The sequence below is a fragment of the Poecile atricapillus genome, chromosome 1 (assembly GCF_030490865.1).
Source record: "Poecile atricapillus isolate bPoeAtr1 chromosome 1, bPoeAtr1.hap1, whole genome shotgun sequence".
NCBI classification, from domain to species: Eukaryota; Metazoa; Chordata; class Aves; order Passeriformes; family Paridae; genus Poecile; species Poecile atricapillus.
In genome coordinates this window covers 128021153-128042570 of record NC_081249.1, presented here as the reverse complement: position 1 = coordinate 128042570, position 21418 = coordinate 128021153, and the positions used below count along the sequence as shown (strand labels likewise).

The 21418-nt window shown below is 43.3% G+C and overlaps 1 protein-coding gene across 8 annotated transcripts; it reads left to right on the top strand.

The window, feature by feature from the left end:
* The first annotated feature begins 671 nt into the window (after window positions 1-671).
* On the top strand, window positions 672-21086 carry CTTN (cortactin). 8 transcript variants are annotated; one of them, XM_058839727.1, is made up of 17 exons: window positions 672-802; window positions 3534-3617; window positions 3873-3946; window positions 5212-5341; window positions 7923-8033; window positions 8712-8766; window positions 9290-9400; window positions 10203-10313; window positions 10588-10698; window positions 11686-11796; window positions 13428-13483; window positions 13977-14046; window positions 14553-14701; window positions 17677-17766; window positions 17863-18052; window positions 18943-19011; window positions 19279-21086. In XM_058839727.1, the coding sequence occupies exons 2-17, from the start codon at window positions 3534-3536 to the stop codon at window positions 19413-19415; spliced, it is 1659 nt and encodes a 552-aa protein (XP_058695710.1). In that variant the 5' UTR covers window positions 672-802; the 3' UTR covers window positions 19416-21086. The 8 variants fall into 8 exon arrangements, with proteins under 8 accessions (XP_058695710.1, XP_058695701.1, XP_058695693.1 ...); XM_058839718.1 differs by having other exon boundaries at window positions 17842-18052; XM_058839710.1 differs by having other exon boundaries at window positions 17842-18052; window positions 18940-19011.
* The last annotated feature ends 332 nt before the right edge of the window (window positions 21087-21418 follow it).

Here is a 21418-nt window from a genome sequence, read left to right as displayed (position 1 = left end):
GGTAAATCGCACTGTGTGTAATCCAGGAAAAAGTAACTGAGCCTGTTTATTAATGTGAACTGGCTACATTTACAATTGAGTTGTTCTTGTGTTCACCTGGATTTTTTATCATCTTGCCCTCTATTACAGCTTGAATTTGTGTATTTATCTGTAATAGGCTTTTTTTTTTTTTTTTTTTTTTTTTTTTTTGCTAGAAATGGAGTTTTGTGGGGTCTTCCCCTCCTCTAAAAGACGCAAACAGCGGACCAACCTGTACCTCCTACCACAGTGTTTTAAAACCCCCTAGTTTCTATTTTGTCATCCGTTTTTCTTTGGATCCTCTGGAGGATCCCAGCCATGGGGGAAACTTTTTCCCACTGATAAAAAAAAAAGTGATGGAAACCCCTGGGGACGGAGTAGATGCGACTTCCAAAACATGACGGTGCAAAAGTGAGTATTAAAAAAGAAAGAAGAATATTCAAAACTGCACCAGCAATACCCCTGTGGCCATTTTAAAACTACTGAATGTGCATTTTTTGAGCGGCTGAAAGAAACGGGGGCCGGAGCAGCTCCAGAAATAAATGTCAATGATTGTTGGAAGCGGCTCCGAGCCCCGCAAGCCCAGGGCGAGGCGGCGTTCCCGCAGCCGCCGGCGCGGCCCCTCCCGGCGGGGCGGAGCGGAGCTCGTCCCGCTCCCACCTGGAGCCGGGAAGAGGAAGTGGGAGCTCAGGAGAAGCGGAAATTGCAGCAGCAGCCGCCGCCGCCAGCCCGGGAAGCAGCGGCGGGGAGCCAGCGCCGAGGAGGAGGCGGCGGCACAGGCAGAGTAAGCGCGGCAGGGCTGAGGGGGAGCCGGGCCGGGGGCTCCGAGCACGGCCGGGGAGCGCAAGGCAGATCCGGGAGGCGTCGCGACGCGGTGTCTTTGTTTTTTGTTTTTGGTTTTTTTTTAAATTTTATTTCAACTCAGAAGCTGTGAACTTGAGGGGAAGCGTCTGCAGCGGGGGCTCCCCACAGCGGTGATGCCGCCGCCGCGGGCGCCCCTCGGGGCAGAGCCCCCCGCCCGCGGTGCCGGACTCAGGCCGAGGGGCCCGGCCCGCCTGGGAGCTGCTGCCCGGCTCCCCTCAGCTGCGCCCCGAGCCTCGGCACTGCTGTCCGGAGCTCGGCCCTAGGCCCCGGGCAGCGGGGAGGTGCCGAGGGTGCCGCTGAAGATGCTGGGTAGGATGATGTGTGTGCTGATTAGTCATAGCAGCACCGAGGAGCGCATACATTCGAGGCATATATTTAGCCTAGGTTTGTGTTCGAACCGTAGCGTTTGCTTCTTCCTTCAGGAATCATGACCACGTGAGCCAGTGAGTCATGAATAGATCGTGTTTCTCCTCGTTGTGCCCTGGAATCGGTGCTGGAATAGCAGGCGGAAACCAGGCTTATTCCTGCTAGCTGTGGACTGGGGGCCCAGATCGCTGTGTCTGCTGTGCTCCTTGTGGAATTCACAGAGTGCAGGGTTGAACTGTGGAAAATGTTGGCGTTTGTGTGCATGATGTGCAAAGAATCATGGTGGATTCTGGATTTTGTACGGGGATGTGTGTGAAATTCTTCTTCCCTGCACTATTGTTTGTGGGAGCTTGAGGAAAAAGCAGTGAAACCTAGACTGAAGGATTCAGCTTTTGTTCAATGTCCAAGCACAGCTGAATGAGTAAAATACATCAATCAAGTGAGCATAAGAAGCAAGTACTTGAGGGAGAAAAGTTGTGTTTGGCACAAAGTGAAGAAATTCACCATGCACACTACCCCTGCATCAGCTCTCATTGCTTGAATTACATTCCTAAACATCTTGCACAGTGTGGTGGAGCAGAGAAGGATGTATACAAAACATCCCTCTTCGGAGAAGTTAGAAAGAACTTGGACCCATGTTGAATTTCATTATTGAGGTGGGCAGGTTCTGCTTTCCAAGGCTTTTGTGGGTTTTTTTTAGCAAGAAATTGGATTTTAGTAGGAAAGAGTAGGACAGTTGGACACAATCATGTGAGAGAAGGCTTTAGACAAAGTATTTTAAGGACAATGTTAAACCACCCATGTTCTAAAGGTTTGGGCTATAAACTCATAGTCTCAGAGGTTTTTTGGATATGAAGTTATAAAGGTTAGTTCCTTACCTGCCAGAGGAAGTTAGGAGACCTCAAAAAACATGAGGGGAAACCTGCTAATACTGTTAGGATGTCACCTGCTCTGCTTTTACACCCTCCTTCCAGGCTACTCCAACATTTGCTACCCTGGTGTTTGACTGTCAGTTTTTCAGCTGCTCTCACTCACGTTACTAGTCCTGAAATTTCTGAAATGCTCCATAAAAGTGGCTCATCAGCTTATTCTGCCAGGCTGCAGAAAAAGCCTGAGAGAATGAGCTGTGGACTTTACCCAGGGATTACTAGTTATGCATTTAAGAGGGAGTGAGTTTCATCCCGCCCACTGAATTATGCTTGTGTGAGTTAAATAGCCTGTGATAATTATCTTTGTAGTCTGTTCTTAATTAGAAGGATAAAAGTAAGTGGACAGAATGATGGTATGTTAAAAAACTGAATTCTAGTTGAATAGCAAGGAAAAATCTTTTCTCTGAAATGTGTTCTGAACAAGCTGGGAGAACTAGCAGCTTGTAGTTTGATGTTTCAGTTTTGCTTTCTAGAATTTATTTGTTTTGATTTGATACCTAAAATAAAGGATGTGAATTCCAGCCACTAGCACCAGGAAGATCAGGAATTCTGCTAACTAGTTGCATTCAGAAGTGTTAATTAAAAGCATCCAACTTGATACTCTGTGGGGGATAAAATTTCCAGAAAGTGAGAGGACCCAAATCATTAACCTCTTGTAAGTGTGGGGTGTTGTTTCTTGAAGTCATTGTTTACCTTTTTTATGAGTCTTGCTTCCTGCAGTTAGACTCTGAAAGCCAGCCGAGGTGCCGAGTTTGTGTGCACCATGTCTCACTGGGGATTACCTGAGGAGCATAAACACTCCTCTGTTGTTGGAGCAGTGTCTGGGTTGTCTGCAAATTCTTAGAGCTGTTGGGATTTCTGCCACCAGCAGAGGAGGTTGTGCAGGTGAAGAACAGTGTTGTGCTCACTATTTTTAACTCCTGGGGGGCAAAAAAATCACCTATTTCTACACCTTAAGTGTATGCACAGGATCCAGAATTAGCAGCAGTCTTTGAAAGTTTGTGTTGGCTCAGAAACCTGTGTGAGCAGAAGTCTTTGAGTGCAGTGACTGCACAAAAGGCCCACAGTAATTTGAGCAAAGAAAGGTGATTTTGTTCTCTTTGAAACAGGAATTGCTCCTAATCTTTTTACAGTGTAAATGGGAGAGTTAAACAGGTTTGTAAGCCAGCTTGAGAAGACAGCCTGAGCAGCAGTGGTCAAACCTGTTTTCACTGCAGGTACAGCTTTCGGTGATGTGGTTAAATAACATATTTTATTGTGAATTTTGGATTGCGTATCCTCTGTCAGCTCCTGCATGAATCAAATGAGCTGGCATGTGAGTGGAGCATGACCCTGCTTCTCCTGGTGGTGTTGCAGATGTGGAAGGCTACTGCAGGCCACACCGTGTCTGTCAGCCAGGATGACGGAGCTGATGACTGGGAGACAGATCCAGACTTTGTGGTATGGCTTTTGAGGTTTACTGATCTACCAGGAGCATGTTCTGGGACAGTTCCAGAGGAACTCTGTGGGGCAGGGGATGTGTGTTTGGCCAAATATGTGTCTTGGCATGTCCCTGGAGTGGAGGGGAAGTGAAGCTGCTTTTCTAGCATTTGTGGTCTCAGTGACTGCTGGAAGCTTTTGTTGTGAACTCTGAAATGTGTGTGACTAGTGATTTCTTTGGGTGTTTAACTCTCTTTTTATGTGTGTCCTTCACAGAATGATGTGAGTGAGAAAGAACAGCGCTGGGGAGCTAAAACCGTGAATGGGTCCGGCCACCAAGAGCACATCAAGTAAAGCAGCTCTCTTGTGAAATGTATTAATAGGCACAGTCCCAGGCAACTTTTAATCAACTCATGATCTCAGTTACTTGTGTCTTCATAATTAAAGCAAGAGTCCCTGTAGAGGATTGATTATTTGCCAGATTGCTGGTCTTTCAAATCCGTCAGTGTCTTCAGAGCTGAAATTAAGAGTAGAAATATGGTGTAGGGACCCTTAAATCTTTCTTTTTCACTGGAAATGTGATTTTTTTCCTGCCTCTGTATCTGAAAAGGGTTTTGTTTTTTTTCTGTTTTAGTGGAAGAGCCAGTAGTGCCAGGGGAGAAGCTGAGGGATCTGAGCAGCTCCAGTTTGGTATTTTAAGGAAATATTTTGTCCCTTAATTCTTAAACTTTGTTTAGAAAACTGCTACCACCAAACTAATAAAAACCCTGGCAAAGTAACAAACTGAGCTCTGATGGAAAAGCAAATGAGTGTATCACAGAGGGATATGTGAAACAGAAATGACACATCTCCTGAATCCTGTATTTCTTACAAAAAGTGTCTAGGACAGAACTTTAAAGCAGTTTTAGGAAATATGTGAAGTTGCAGAGGGAGGCTGAACTCTGGTTACTTCACAGATCAGTGTTACCCTGCTCTATTCTGAGGGCAGTGGAGATTGCTGCTGGCTGAATTATACCTGAGGAAGCTTAAAACTCAGGTGGGAAGTGCTTAAAGTACAGATTACACTTTGGGTTGCCCTTCTTTACATAGCCTGCACTGCCCTCCATGGGATCACTTTGGGAAGAGAAGGTGCAAGTTTCCTTACATCATTATTTTGCTGTACAGTGCTGCCCAGAATGCTGTGTTAGAATTAGCCCTGATACCACTGGGATTGTGTGATAAGAGGTGATCCCTGTTCTGAAAAGTTGCCATCTAAATAGAAAGCATTGGGAAGAATTTACATTAGGACACGAGATAAAAAAAACATGTTCCACGCACAAATCAATATTAGGTAAAGGATTGTTAAAATAGCAAAGTTCTCTTCTGTTTAACGCACTAGTCTTAAAACCAGCAGTTTATTTTCTATTTTTAAATAACATTTTGCAGTGGGACAAATCCAGTGTCTCAGAATATGAGGTAATGTTTTGTATAGTGAATGAATGGGAAGAGCTTGAAAAATGCAAGTGATCCAACTTCTAATTAAGATGATAGTTTTGTCAGCTTTATGTTTTGCATCTTTATGAAGTTTCTTGCTGAAACTTCCTTAGTAAAGTTGCTGCTTCGTTGTTTTTTAAAGTATTCATCAGCTGAGGGAGAATGTATTCCAAGAACACCAGAACCTTAAAGAGAGGGAGCTACAAACAGGACCGAAAGCTTCCCATGGCTATGGAGGGAAGTTTGGCGTGGAGCAAGATCGCATGGATAAAGTAAGTGTGGATTGGGCTTCCCTGGGATGAGGTGATCAGTGAAGTGATAAGCCTGGCCAGCAATACTCTTTGTGTGAGCTGAGTTTGTTCCAGCTTTGCTCTGGGGTGTGCAATGGCCCCACATGGTTTTGATTGATGCCAAGTCTGGAGAGGATTCCCCTGGAGTCAGGATTCAAGTTTTTAAATTTATGTTTCTAAATGTACAAAGGGCTTGGTGCATTAATAAAACCAGTATGATCTTTTTATTTGGATGCTGGGCCAGCTGCTCTATGCATATAGATAGAGACTGCCAAAAAATGAAAAAAGGATGTGCTGCTGCAATAAAATCAGAGTGCAGCTCTTGTGAACAAACTGTGAACAGTGACAAATAATGCAAGTGTTTAAAATATTGTACTTCAGTCAGATGGTAGTTTTTTATATAAGGACTTGATGGCTGCTTATGTTACACTGTTAAAAAAATTATAATTCTTAGTATAATTCCTTTAGTCATGTGGTAAATAGGCATATCAACTTCTGGCTGCTTTCTTTCATGAGCTCTGCTAGAATAAGAATAAAAACATTTCTAAATAAGAAAGTTTTCTTACTTTATTTGTTTTCTGTATTTTTTGGTAACTTGACAGCTTTAAAGTTTTTCTGGATTCTTGTATACCAGAGTTAATTGCTGTCCAGTTCTCAGTGGGCCTTTGAAGTAGGCTAACCTTTGAATCTGAGAAAAGCAATTGCTGAGCAGATTCAACCACCAGGCCTGTTCTGCTGATGCTCTCTAGTGTCAGCAGTTTATCACTCACCTATGTCCATGGGGAAAAAGAAAGGAACAAAAGTCAGCAGTGTTTCCCATAGGCCAGAATTATTCACAGAAAAACATGCTGGTCATGCCCATGTGAGTGATGCTGGTGGCAGGAGGTGTTCATGATTTCTGTTTGTAATAAATCTTTCTCCCTTGTAACTGTAGTTCTGAAGCCTTGTGGCTGAGATGTCTCCTTTGCAGGTATCTGTGCAGGTGTGCTGCTCCTAAAGCTTGGCTTTAAAGCTTGACCATTGAATCAGGGTTGCTGCAGCGTTGTCATGGTGCAGGGTTTTGTTGCGTTCAGGGCAAAACCTTGGTGCTGAGTTAAAATGAACATTTCCATCACTCTGTGTGCCATACCTCCTGAGCTGGTGTAAAATGTACAGAAAAGTTACAAGGGTGTTTGACTCTGAAATACAGATTACCAAAAACTGTTTCTCTAAGTCTTTTTAAAAGGGGTTTTGTGGTAATGCTTGGTATTTGGTGAAATGCACAAAGTACTGGTACCACCAAGAAAACACCACGCTTACACCTTTGTTGGTGTAACAAAAGGGAGCTCGGGTAAAACCATGTAAAACATAAAATTTTCAGAGCTTAATGCTTTCCATAAATGTAATGGGAAGAATAAAGGGAGGTGTTTTCTGTCACATTTCACAGGTACTGTACTACAGAACACCTGCAGAATGAACAGGAGTGTGATTGTTTCAGTCAGGAAAAGCAGGGAGCTTTTGTAAAGCTTTTGAGTTAAAGTAGTGTCCTATTATTGCCATCCTTGATCTCCTTGATCTGTTACCTGTCAGTAACTTCAGCCAGTAATGCTTTGCTTCCCTACCTGCTGGGAATGTTCCCTCTAGCCCCTGTGTGGAACAAAAAGAGCAAACACTAAAATCTGAGCTACTTAGGTGTGCAGACACCTTGTGTCCTCAAACTAATTCACCTTGGTCCAGCTGCCTGGCACAGAATTATCCAATGCGAGTTGCAGGTTTCTCTGGCCAGTTCCCGTTGTTGGCAGTGGGCAAGGAAAAAGCATTTTTGCTCAAGGTGTGAGGCTCCAGCATAAATTCCAGGAGCTGGAAGGGGTCCCTAGCAGTAGGTCAGTGTAACACTAGCAAGGCTCTGTGGAGGCACTTGTAGTGTGTAATTACATATCCCTATGTCCTGCCAGTTGTTGTGGGATAGATGGAGCTCAGCCTCTGTTCAGCTCAACTTCCAGGGCCAGAACGCAGGGCTGTGATACCTTTGGCACAGGTGTGGATGCATCTCCTCATGTTCAATACCATTTTGCATGTGAGGAAGATGCCTAATTGTGATTTATGCAGGAGACTTGGGTGCCTCCCTAAACCAGTGGCAGCTGGCTTTGGTTGTACTTGTATTGTTGTACAACAATATTGTTGTATTTGTTGCAGTTCCCTGTCAGCTAAAACAGATCCCTAAATAAACACTAGGCTGTGTGTTTCACCCAGAACTCACTTCCAATTCTGCATGAACACCATCAAGACTCCCTACCTGTCTTGTTTTCATTCCTGTGCTTTTGAAGTGCAAATGCAGGGCATCAAGGAGCCCCCATAAAATGCAGTCACTTCCCTTGCCTAGGCTGGATTGGTAGCATGGCAGCATCCTTATGGAGACTTCCCAAGTGAGTAGGAATTTCCAGGGAAGTTGGTTTCAACAGGAGGAGTGGCAGTGATGCATGTTGGTAATAAAACTCACCCTCAGGTTGCTTGGTGCAGTGTTTTGTCTGACACACAAGACTGTGTAGAATTGCTGTCTCTGAGCTTCACCAATTTCTTCCAGTCAGCTGTTGGACATGAATACCAATCCAAACTTTCTAAGCATTGCTCCCAAGTGGATTCAGTGAAAGGGTTTGGTGGCAAGTTTGGAGTACAGACTGATAGAGTTGACCAGGTGAGTGATTTCATCTTCTCCTGCAGCCACCTACAATGGTTTATTTCTTCCTTTTGTATGTAAAACTTCAAAATTCCAGTGCCTTGAGATGCTGGTGTGGGCTGTTCTTCCTGCTATTTTTGAAGTTTAGCAGAAGCTTACACTGACTGTTAGAGAGATAAATTACTGTTTAAAGCAGAATTGAAAAAAGCCCTCATGAGACGTTGAGATGAGTTGAAAAGAAAGCTGAAAAGAGATGTTAAAATACTACTTTCTTGTGTTCTTTGACAAGGTCAGTGTGAATACTGTAGAATGTTTGGGGATGGTTTGTCCTGTGTCACAGCATGAGCTACTGGGCAGGATAATTGATGCCCTGTTCCAAGACTGCGTAACAATCCCTGCATGGAAAAACTGGATTTCTGTCATACTGAATTGCTGGACCTGGCAAGGCCAGGCTGGAGTGTGCTGCTGGTACAATTTGGCAAGGGAGGACAAAACCCTGGCCATGAACGCATGCACTGATGTACTGTGTAAATGAATGCAGCCCACAAGTTAAAGGGGCTTTTTTGCCCCCAATCCAGAAGGTCAGAGCAATATGGAAAGACATGGGAATTGCTATGCTCTATGTCCACTGAAGTGCGTGCAGTTTTTCTCCTAATGCCTAACTCTGTCATACTTGTAATTTTATTTCTCTTCCAGTCAGCTGTTGGGTTTGAATATCAGGGCAAAACTGAGAAGCATCCCTCCCAAAAAGGTAAAGTGGGGAGGTGGCCATCTCAGTGGGCATATTTTCTATAAAAAATAGAGCAGATTCTCTCACTGTACGGGAAATAGCTCCTTTATTGAGACCTCTGCATGACATTCTCAATCAAATGGTGGGTTTGGTGGAACAGGAGGATAAAATGAATTTCCCTGACAATTTCATGAGTTGATGAGGTTTTAAGAGAAGGAAATAGTGGGTCATAAGGAGTCTTATTTTTATTTCTGAAGTGAGGTTCAAGGACATGTCAGGAAGACTGGGAATTGCTCTTTGTTGTATTGCACCCTGCTGGAAATAGGGAAGAACTTTAAAGGGAACCATCATAAGCTATAGGACTGTTGCTTATCTTAAATTTAATTTTATCTTTAATTTAAAATTAAACTGAATTTTATGTGCTAAAGCATTCATAATACTTTAGTTCTGAAATAACTTGTTTTTCCCCTCAATTGCTAGGCTATGCTGTATCCATGACAAGTTGCCTTCATGCTGATTTTATTGTGCTTTACTCTCAATGCAGACTACTCAAGTGGTTTTGGTGGAAAATACGGAGTACAGGCTGACAGAGTGGACAAGAGTGCAGTGGGGTTTGATTACCAGGGGAAAACTGAGAAACACGACTCCCAGAAGGGTGAATAGACACACATGTGTTAGCAGGCTCCTTCCCTGGTGCTGTAGGCACTGCCCATAAGCCATGTTGTAAAATACTCATGTTTTACACCTCTTGCACTCCTAACCTGCTGAAAGGTAATGCTGGGTAAAATTTATGTTGCTGAAAACCTCGACTTCTGAAAAAAAACCAACAAAACCAAAACCTAAAAAAATTCTTCCTGGTTTTAAGGGATGGTCCAGGGGCACACAGGTTTGTTTGGTGGTTTTATACAGCTCCTTTTGAAAAGCTTTAAATCAAAGTAATCAGTCTGTGAGCAGCTTCACCACCACAGAGAAGTGCTTCTAAAATAATCAGCTGTTTGTGGATTGTGTTGCTGCTCAAGTTTCCAGGCATATCTGATCAAAAGTCGACCATTTTATTGAAAAATGGCAACATTTTTGCCATCTGTTTTCTGTTTATCCCTTAAAAATGTTTGCACTGTAGAAATGCTGACACGGAGCAGGGGGTGTTTAAAGGCATCAGGCTGTTGCTGACATGGGTTTTGGAGTTCACTTCGCAATAAGTGTCTTCAGAATTTTACCAAGGAGTCAGGCAGCTGAACTGCTGGTATTGCCCAACAAAATGCTATTTTATTTTCCATCCTGGAGAATGTGTTCTGAAGGATTTCTGACTTCATTGTCTGAAATCAAGCTTAACTGAGGATGTCAGTGCTTCTTTTAAAACATGATGCAGTGCTAGCAGCCCTGGTTATCGCAGTTTCTCAAGGTGATGATTTTGTTGCTGAACACTTAAAAGCAAAACTCTTCTCTCTTATCTCTAGATTATTCCAAGGGCTTTGGTGGTAAATACGGTGTCGACAAGGACAAAGTGGATAAAAGTGCTGTTGGCTTTGAATATCAAGGCAAAACGGAAAAACATGAATCACAGAAAGGTTTATATTTTCTTCTTTTAAAATCATTGCTCAGACCCTTTTAAACCTGGAAAACTACTTTGGAGGCTTTTTTTTGGGTGGGAGTTGTTAAATTGTTAGGGGTTTTTTTTGTGGTAAATGTGTGTTTGCCTCGTGTGTGTGAAGATTTTGCATCCCCTTAAATGAGTGAATGTATTATTAACAGGGCAGCTTATCTCCAAACATGTTCCTGTTTTTTTTATTAAATGCAGTTTACAGCTGTGAAATGCATTAATGTTCTCTGAAAACTTCACAGATTATGTAAAGGGCTTTGGAGGCAAGTTTGGTGTGCAGACAGACAGACAAGACAAATGTGCCCTTGGCTGGGACCACCAGGAGAAGGTGCAGCTGCACGAGTCACAGAAAGGTGAATCAGCCCTCAGTTCCCTGCTGCTCTTTCTGCCTGCCCTCATTTTGACTTCCTGTTGCCTGTGTGAGCCCTGCTCTGGTGTCTTGGGCACAGCCTCTCAGGAGCTGATGTGAGGTTCCTTTCTTGTGTCTGGGTTTTGCTGTCACTGGTTGAACTGGTGGCTGCAGAGCAGCTTTGGTACAGCTGACATCCAGGCCCTCAAAGTCCAGGCTGAGGGCTGAATTCCCCTTTATGAGCCTGAAATTATGTTGGATTATTTTCCTTTTTCAGTTGATTTGTGCAAACCAGAGCTTAGTAATTCCCTTTTACTTTCCACAAATAATTTTTCCCTTCTGGATTCTGTTGTGTGTATCCCTGTTTTCATGCTGGGAGAGTCTAAAACCAAATGCAGTCCTTCCTCCTGGCATGTGGGGTTCCTATTCCTGTGAAATACATGGTGCCCAGTAAAAGTACAACTTCAGCTCTTAGCTGAAACCTTTCCTTCCTCAACTTGTGTGGCAACAGGAATATTCCTCCTTCCTTTAAGGAATATCTGGAGGGTGGTCTCTGTGGAGCCCATCCTCACACCTCTTTAAAGGTCAGCTCTCTAAACAAATGTTAGCCATGCTGATGAAGGAAGCTCATTTGATTCTCTTGTATGTTTTGGTGTTTATTTTGTTTATTCTCTTGTATCTTTGTTGTTTTGGTGAACAAATTACCTGTGTGCCTGTGTTCATACTTTTGATCAAATGCGACTGCATTAATGCAGTATGGATGAAAAATGTTGAGAAATGCTTTTTTCCTGTGGCTTCAGAATGGTGTTCTTATATCTGATAAATCATCTCAAGTTGACAATTTTTTCAATTTACTTTTACATGTGTTCTTTTTTTCACCATCCAAAATTGCTGACAATTGAAAATATTGCAAAAATTATTTTGAGTGTTTCTGACTTAACTTCTTTATTTCCCTGCCTTGGTTTTAATGTGTCCCATGTGGCTTTTTCAGACTATAAGAGTGGTTTCGGAGGGAAATTTGGTGTACAGACAGAAAGGCAGGACCCATCTGCTCTGGGGTTTGATTACAAGGAGAAACTAGCCAAGCATGAATCTCAACAAGGCACTGTTTTCACTTGTTACTTTCTTACCAGTGCAGCCACTTCTCACACAGTCTGAAATAGTTTCCTGAGTAGATCAAAGCCAGGAATCTGCAGACACTTGCGCTTCTGTTCTTCTGTGGTCCAGCAGTTTTCTTCATTTTATCCTTAAAATATTACCTCAAGCAAGCCTGTGTTCAGGAAATGCCCAGTGTTTAGTCAACAGCTCTGCAAAATCCTAAATTAGTTAATAGCTGTACATGCAGTGTGATAGTAACATTATTGTTAATATGAAGCTAATAAATTCAGTTTTAGAGACTAAATATAAAGTTTTGCCTGGGTAAATTGGTGGGAAAATATTCAGATAATGACCATGCATGTGACCATTAACAAGCAACAGTCTGTGGCAAGATCATTTTCAAATCATTGTAGTCTTTGAAAGAAGTAAGGAATGTTTGTGGTTCTTAGGTGAGCAAATGCTGTTATAATGCTCTGTTTATTCATTGTGAAATAGTTGGGGTACAGCCCATGAATTCCTGGTTTTCCGTTATCTTAAAGTGAGGAGTCTGGAGCAGGAAAATGTAAGTGTAGTATATTTATTCTAGCTGAAAATACATACAAAGCTGAAGAAAATGAGGTTGTTCATTGATAGCTGATATTTTCCTGTGCTATAGTGACACATATTCAGACTTTCAGAGCCCGAGTGCAAGCACTGCAATGGTTGGCAAGGAGAGCCAATGGTTTGGGGGCTGAGAGGAGAAGGGGTTGTATTACAGGGATGGATAGGGAACATGGATAGTGTAAGGGCACATTCCTACTGTTCTCTGCCACCACAAAGAGGTGTTCTTCCAGCCACACACTCTTGCTGCTGCTGTTGTGCTGCTCTGGTGCTCCTCAGATGTTCCCTTGAGAGCAGAAACCCCCTCCTATCTGGGTTTGCTTGTTGTTTTTATCAGTGTCACTGGTGAGTGAATTTGGGAGTGTGACAAGTGCTGAGGGCAGCACCAGCTGGGAGAAAGAGTGTGCAGCTCAGGGCTGGTGTGGGATAGCCCAGCCACCCCATTTCTGTGAGTTGCTTTAGGCAGCTAAATCTGGTCTGTGCAATTGCCCCTTTCAATGTGTAGAGCAGGAGTTACCACCAATGGTTTTAATATTCACCAGCTGAGTATCACAACCAAACCCACTGGAATGAGAAATTTTTTACATTCTCCTGCCATTCACAAAAAGGAAAAAAAAAACCCAAAACACCTCTGTGGTCACCAAAGACTGACTTTTAGCGAAGCAAAATGGCTCAGGCTCTGTGATTCCTGCAGAGAACTCAGAATTGGTGCTGTCAAAGGCTGTGTTACAGAAGTGATGCATCAGGAGGGCTCCTACCTTACTCCTTGCTTGATACCTGTTCAATCCTCAGCTTCACCTTTACTCAGGGAATGCATGTGGCCCGCAGCCTGTTGTCTGCTGGTGTTCCTGAGGGCTCCTGGGCTTCTGTGTCCTCTCTGCATCAAAGCCGACTTGCATTGTCTCTGGTGGCTGTTGCTGTGGCTCTGCATGCAGCTGAAATGGCTCTTTGCACCTGAGGTGGCTGTTTGCATTTGGCAGCAAGGCAGGAGGGGCACCTAACTCCCTGCTCTGACCCTTTTTGTCCTGCTTTTAGATTATTCCAAAGGATTTGGAGGGAAGTATGGTGTCCAGAAAGATCGGATGGACAAGGTAAGTTGCTTCAAAGAGCCATGACTTCTGACCATGCAGAACAGCCTGGTTAGATCTGCACTGTTCATCTCTCTATTTCTGGACACTTCTCCAGTCTAAGGGCAGAGTTTTGTGCTTTTATAAACTTCCAAAAAGAAAATTTATACACACAGGTCTGATGCCAGCTTATGTGGATTAGAAACAGTGGCAGCTACACAATGTATGTTTATTGCCTTGTTTGTAGTTCTGATGAGTCACTCATAAACTTTTTTATTTTTAATTAATAGGATTTTGATGTATTTAGAACTGTCCCTGAAGATTAATTCTTTCTAGCTTGACTTGCAGAAAGGATTATTCTGATTGTAAAGTTTTGATCCTTCCTGATTTAGTTTTGACGTTCTGCTAAAAGCCTTACGGACAGTATCACAGTAGAATATCTCAGATTGAGTCTGTGTGAATAGCTTCATTAATTTGTGGGGGGTTTTACATGTAGCCTTTTTGTCCTTACTGATAGAATGCAGCAACTTTTGAAGACATTGAGAAACCAACATCAACTTACCAGAAGACCAAGCCAGTAGAAGCTGGTAAGGCATTGGCCCCAAATCCTTTCTTTGGAGGTGATATTGTCCAGAATCCTGGGATATTGATGTAGTAGTGCTGAGTAAGGGTCATCCAGAGAGAACTGCTGTATTTACAGTTCTCTGGCAACCTCAGACACTCCTTCCCTCCTTTAGAGGTTGTTTTGCTTTGTTCCAGTTTGGTTTTTTCTCTCAAGGCTCAACAGAATTAAGGAAGGGAGAATAAAAAGCATGAGAATAAGGAAAGAATAAGGGAGAATGAACTGTGGGGTTGTGGTGGGGCCTGTACCATGAGGAGAGAAGGAAGAAGCATTACAGAGGTTTTTTTGAAGAGAAGTAAGGTGCACAAGAGGTTTGAGCTTGGAAGGAGGAGGAAGAAGGAGGAATAGAAGGACTTCCTGGACTCAACTATAAGCAGAGGGCAGAAAAGCAGAAATTTGTAACTAAAATTCATTCCAATCTACTTCTATATAGAACCTGAGACATGATTTTACTTATTTTCCATGTTACAGTTGCCAATAAAACAAGCAGCATCCGAGCTAACTTTGAGAACCTGGCCAAGGAGAAAGAGCAGGAAGACCGAAGGAAGGCAGAAGCTGAGAGAGCCCAAAGAATGGCCAGGGAGAAGCAAGAGCAGGAGGAGGCTCGGAGGAAGCTGGAGGTCAGTAAGATTCAAATCTGGTTGGAGCAGCCTGCTTTCAATGCAATGCTGGGAGAAAAGGGAATCTCTGAGAAAAGGTTCCTTTTCAGCTGGTCTTAAAAGCTTGAAGTGTGTGTGTTTGTGCCTGCACTTCAGCTGTGTTGGACTCCAGCCTGGCCTTTTCCTCCTGTCCATCTGCCTTTTGACAGTCCCACATTCCCTTTGGGCATGGAGGAGCTCATGAGGGGAGGATTCTGTGGTCCCCAAAAGGCTCTGCGTGTTCAAGAAGTTTAACCCCATGGTGACAGCTGGTGATGCTGTTCCTTTGGGATCAGTGTTTTGGGAGATGGAGGTGGTATAGCACACAGCCAGGAGATTAGGGGAGGATAGTCTTCCAAGTGTTAATTGAATCTTAGGGAATTAAAAACATTGACTTTGCATTGGCATGGGTAAAAGCTTCATGATTTTTGTGTTATTCATAAGCAAGATAATTCCAGGACATGTTTAGTCAGAAACTGCATCTTATCTGCTTTATGGAATTGGTGTGTTAGTTTCTATTGGAGGAGACTAAGGCTTGATGTAATTAATTTGTTTCAAGAGTATAAAAGAGTGCCTGGTAGGCTCTTTTCCTCTAAAGTGATGGCTTTTATTTTTTATTTTTCCTTGTTTCCCCTTTTTTTCTCAGCTTATCACCTATTTTGCTTTATGGCATCACGATGTACAGTGTGAGCATATGTTCCCTGCAGGAATGTATCACGAGCTGAATGGGAGCTCATCTTCTGTGCATCATTCTAATGCTGCTTTTCCTCCACATGGACTTTTAATACCTTCCCCAAACACTCCTGGGGTTTCCTTACTGTGCTGAAGAAAAGCTGGGAGAGGAAGTGGTCATGGAATGGTTTGGATTAGAAGGGACCTTAATTGCTCTGTCTTTTTTTTTTTTTTTAAATTACTTTGTTATCTCAGAAATTACATTATTTCTCTTCTGGTGTTTTTGCTGTAAGTGTGGGTTAAATCCAAGCCATTTTACTGAATTTTTCTAGTGCTTCATCAAAGATTCTGTTGCCTGGACACATTTGAATTTTTTTTCCCCCAAAGCTGGTATTTCAATTTCCCCGTAACCAGATGATTAATGTTCTTACAGCCTGAACATCTCCATGGTTAATTGTGGGATTCTGCATACACAGAGAGGGGGAATGGGGTTGAGGGGAACTGAAATGGCTCTGCTGGCACTGGCCCTTGCTCCCTAGCTGAGCAGGGGAAGGGTAGGTATGTGAATCCACACCATCCATAGAGAGACTGCAAAGGGCAGGGATGGACTCTGACTAGTGTGAACTTCATTTCTGTCAGTGAACTTCTTCACACAGAAGGATAAAGCCTCACTTTCAGAGGATATATGGGCATACACACTCCCACAATGGAAATGTACATATGGACTGCATTTCTTCCAGAGCCCTAGTTACTGGTAATCCTTGTTCTGGCTTGCTTTTCACAAATGTCACACAGGCAAAGAGTGCTCAGGGAGCTCTTCTTTGATGCCTGGGTTGAGTCAATGCTGCCTCGTGATTCCACTGTGCTCTGCTGCCTTGCAAAAAAAGGCAGAATGCACTTTCACATGGAGCATTGGGACAAAACTGTGGGACAAAACCCAGCCTGAGGGGAACCATGCAATTTAAATGTTTTATGGCAATTATGCTGTGTCTATCCTAAACTATAATCTGGACTGCAGATCCATTTCCTAGGACAAATTAGTCAAACTGTTGCCACGTTTGCCATCATTAATGGATTGATACTGCTTAATTTGTCTCCAAACTTAGGTTTGACTTCTAATAATCACTTTGCTGGTGCCTTTTTATCTTTTTTATCTGTAGCACAGGAGTTAAAAGTGAGGGAGGGTTTGCATCAGGAGAGACTCTTTCCAGAAAGCACAGCACTAAGCTTTGAATTGTCTTCAAAGCTGGCGCTGCTCTCAAGACACACTTTGCATTCTTTGTTAGATGTATTTTTTTCTGAGCTGTGACAAGCAAAGGAAAGGCAGATTTTTTTGTAACAGAATCCTACCACTACATTTCTGTACTGTCGTTTCTCCTGAGAATCCTCTGGGATGTTACAGCTTGTTGGGCCTAAACTACTGGAGTGCACAGTTTCCCATTCCACACATCCTCTCCTCCTTTTTTCAGTGAAGAAGATAGTTTGGCCCTGGATTCATGGTTTTCTTTTCCGTGGTAAAGAGAGGCAAAATGGAAGTTAGCTGTTGAAATAGTTACCTTGTTTTGTGTCATGTGAACAACACAGCCTTTCTCGCACTTGGGTGTCCTGGCTCCCTAATGAGTGGCTTTCCAATGATTGTGGAATTGCCTTGTGATTCACAGGTTGGATAGCACAGCATGAAGCACTTGAGTGCCAGAGCAGATCCACATTCTTTGTGTCACAGAACACAAAAGCTATACTGCTTTTATTTCTACCACATATCATAGCTCCTCTCAACATTGGAATCCTGACTGTCACTGTATAGGACCCACTTTAGTCTGAGCTGTTCAGTCCTTTGCCTTGGCAGGATGTTTTGCAAACCTGCCACAGCTTGCACAAACATTTCTCATTAGAGTTCATCTGTTGTGCACCCAGAACATGTGTGGGCTTCAGGTCCTTTAAACTCAGGCTGAAATGGGACATGAGGCCCAGCCAGCTGATGAGCAGAATGAATACACTGAGCACCGAAACCCTGCAGCTCCTCTGGAAATGGGCCAAACGACTCTGCGGCTCTGTTTTTAAACACAGGCATGTGTTTGTGCCATGGGGGTTTTGTTTTCTTCACTTTTTTCTCTTTTGCTATGCTGCATTTCTGGTGCTCTGCTTGGCCTAGCCAGTCCAGTCCTCCTGTGACCACAACAGTTTATTGCAGGATATGCTGCCTGTCCTTCCCTCCAGAGGGTTGTCCCTTGGTCACCTCATCAGTGACTGAACTGCACTGAAGTTTTCCTTTCTTCTGGATTTAGGAGCAAGCTAAAGCCAAGAAGCAGACCCCACCACCCTCTCCTGTCACACAGGTGGCGGAGCAGAAGGCACCCTCCAGCCCTGTCTACGAGGTTCGTTGGGATCCCCTTTGGGATGTGGGCTTTGATCCTGAGCATGGGAACCTCTTCTCAAGCCTCTTCTGACAGAGCTCCCCTGTATTCCTGCAGGATGCAGTTTCCTATGAAGCAGGGTCAGCGTACAAGAGCTCCAGCCCATCCTACCCTGCTGCCCAGGAGCCAGAGGCTGGCTACAAAGCAGCACAGCCTGACTACCAGGAAGCAGTGAGCCAGCGGGACGTGGAGTACGAGCCAGAGACTGTCTATGAGGTGGCAGGAGCAGCAGACCACTACCAAGCAGGTTTGTGTCTCACAGCAAACCCTTGAGGATAATGATTATTTCCTTTTGCAAGAGCTTAATGAGCAGTTGTGCTGATAACGCACTGTCCTGGTTTGCTAAACTCTCAGTCCAATGAGACTTTCCACATTCCCCACCAACAAACTTTAATTAGGAAATTAATAAATGGCTGCAGCAAGGTGTTGAGGTTAGTTAACTTCTGTGAGGTGATGTTGGAGTAATTACAGTGCTCTCCAGGGTCTCAGTTCAAAAAGAAATTCAGGGGTAACCATTCCCACCCCATGGAATGTAGCTCAACATGAGAAGAAAGCACCAAGCTGGAGATGTAAATGTGTGCCGCGCCAGCAAAAAAATTCAATCAACAGTTCTTGGAGTTTGAAGTTGATTTGTTGGGTTCTGTGCTTGTGAGGGACTAGAGTAGGGATCTATGAAATTGTAAGAGTAGGATTCTTTTGAATGTCTGGTTTTTTCTCACCTCTTGTGGTTACTAAATGAGCTGTGAAGGATGAACACGCTCTTGTACACAAACCTAGGAATTCTTAACAGGCCCCTTTCTGCACCCCCAGCATGCACCATTTGTATTAATTATTTTCTTACACAGTGATCTTGGGCTCAGCTATCCAGTCATGTTTTACAGAAGCAGTACAGGGCTATTGGTTTTATGTAGTTCTGTCTTCAATGTCTCTTGTAAATGCTTTTCATGCTTCAGTTGTGTGTGATTGGCAGAAAAAGTCCACACAGAAGGAACAGCAGCACTGCTGAAACCTAGCATGGGTTGTTGCCTGCTTCCTGTTTTGCTTAGCAGTGCAACTGAAGGAGAAGCACCGCAGAAGGGAGCTGAGGGTGATAATGTACTTCATGTTTTCATTGTTCTCCTCTCCTTTCTTCAGAAGAAAATGCATATGATGAGTATGAAAATGAACTTGGGATCACAGCCATAGCCCTTTACGATTACCAAGCTGGTGAGCAAAACTCGTTTTTGCCCTTTGGCTTTGAAAACTCGGTTCTGCGTGAGGTACATCTGGATTTTTTCTTTGCCATTTTATGTCTCTTGTGGCGGCAAATGAAAAGTCCGGGATTTGGGTGTTGAGCAAGAGCGTGAATTGAAAACGACTGGGTTCTGTTTGTGGGAATGGTGGGAGTTTCCAAAAAGCTCTTTCACCCAAGTGCTGGGGCTGTTGTGAGCCCTTGGCCGTGTGAGTGCTGACCCTGTTGGGTTCTCCCTGCAGCGGGTGATGACGAGATCTCCTTCGACCCTGATGACATCATCACCAACATCGAGATGATCGATGACGGCTGGTGGAGAGGGGTGTGCAAGGGCCGCTACGGCCTCTTCCCCGCCAACTACGTGGAGCTCAGGCAGTAGGGACTCCTGCTGCTGCTCATGCCTTAATTCCCCAGCCCACACACCACTTCACACACTGCAGACAGACCACGAGGCTTTCCCGAGGATGGAGGGGGTATATGCATATGGCTTTTATATTTAATACTTTGCTGATGCTTTTTAAAATGTTTATGCCACAGAAATCGCTAATATATTGTAACTACTCTGTCTTTCACTGAGGCTCTTGGGATTTATTTTCATCTGGAAACGTTTTTTCTCTGCCAAACTAGCCAAGCCTTTTGGAGGGCAGTAGCTGTCTGCTGTAATATTGCATGTTTTACTCCTAAGTGAGCAGATTTAGTCAAAATGTTCAAGTCTAGTTAGTCTTCCACTAAGCGTTTGCAGCTGAGAAAGTCATGGCTATGCAAGCTGTTTGCATTTCCACCAAGTGGGGAGGACTGGGGAGGTGCAGAGCTGGGGTTTTTTCCTTTTCTTTTTTTTTCTATTTTTCTTTCCTTTTTTTTCTTTTCCAGATAGTGCTTGAAAAAAAAACAAAGAAAATGTTTGAAAGTTTCTGCTAATATTAGTTAATCAAATACTGTCCAATATTTATGGAATATTAATGTTATGAGGGAAACAGTCTGGTACTTTTTCCTTTTCTTTTGAAGTGGAGTTCCTTGGCTCTTGAATTTTTTATCTTCTTTTTAAATTATTTTTTCTTGTTCCTGCTCCTCCTGCTCGTGTTATCCCAGAGGAGGGCTGCAAACTCTCTAGCACAGATTTTCCCAAATTCCTTCACTCTTTTGTTTTTGCTTCACCCTCTTTTCCCAGGAAAACTTGGAAAAGTTACTGTGCAAGTGTTAAGTCACTGAAGGAGATTCCTGCTGGTTCAGAAGGAAACTTGCATCCAGATCTGCAGGAATATTCACATTGCTTTAAATGGGAGGAAAAGGCAGGAGGGGTGGGATTGCAATTGTGTTCTGTGTGCAGTGCATCCATGCTCAGACAAGGAAGGGCCTGCTGTGCAGCAGTGACATTTTATGGAACCATTTTTGAGTCAAGGAATGTTAATCATTGGATTTGAAACCCATGGAAATTATCTCCATTTTTAAACCAGACAAGAGCCTTTTTTTTAATGTTCAACAGAAACTGCCATTACTGTTTTACTAAACAACACAATTAAACCTGTTTGGTTTTTGTTTTGGTTTTTTTTTGCCAAAACTGAAATTCCTGTCACTCTAGAAAGCTGACCACTGCAGATTTAGGGTCCCTACCAAAGATAGCAAGTTGCATTTAGTAGTGCACGTGTTCAGTGTCTGTACTGTCTGTTTCCACCTTCTGATCAAAAGGAAAATGGCAAATCTAGTGTAGCAGCCAAGAAAGAAGGTAAAGACTTCTTATCAACTCTAAGTTTGGACCAATGGAATATGGAAGGCCTGTACAAAATGGTGAAATGTACAGAGTATCAAGGGAGAGGGCATCATGTTGAACCAGTTCTTGGATGGTTGGGACAGTCTTTCATGAATGGGACATGTGTGTCATGATTATTACTATTTCTTTCTCCTTTCCATGGTCTCATATCTGTGTTGTATTTGCATTACTAGGGTTGGGTTTTATATGCAGTTTATTTTATCCAATTTTGCATAGAACACCTCATAGGTATATGATTTTTGTAAATTAAATATTCAATAAACTTTTTGAACCATTTGCATGGAATATGTATATAATTTTTTATCATTTTATTTTGAAAAATTTCAGCAACAGGCTCAGCTTTGTCTTGTTCTATGTGCCTGTTACTTCTGCTAAAAGCACCAGTGGGCTGCAGGGTTTGTGGCTGCTCCTGGATTTTGGGAATGCTGGTGGCAGCAGGGCACAGATGCTCTTGCAAGCACAGATGTGGGTTACATCAAATAAACTTTTCCATCCCTTTAAAGCTGTTCTGCTCTTGTTCGTGGCAGGGTGAATCATTCCCAAGGCTTTGCTCCTCTCAGTCCTGCCAGCAGGAAGGTCCTGCCTTGCTGTCCAGATTTTACAGTTCCACCCCT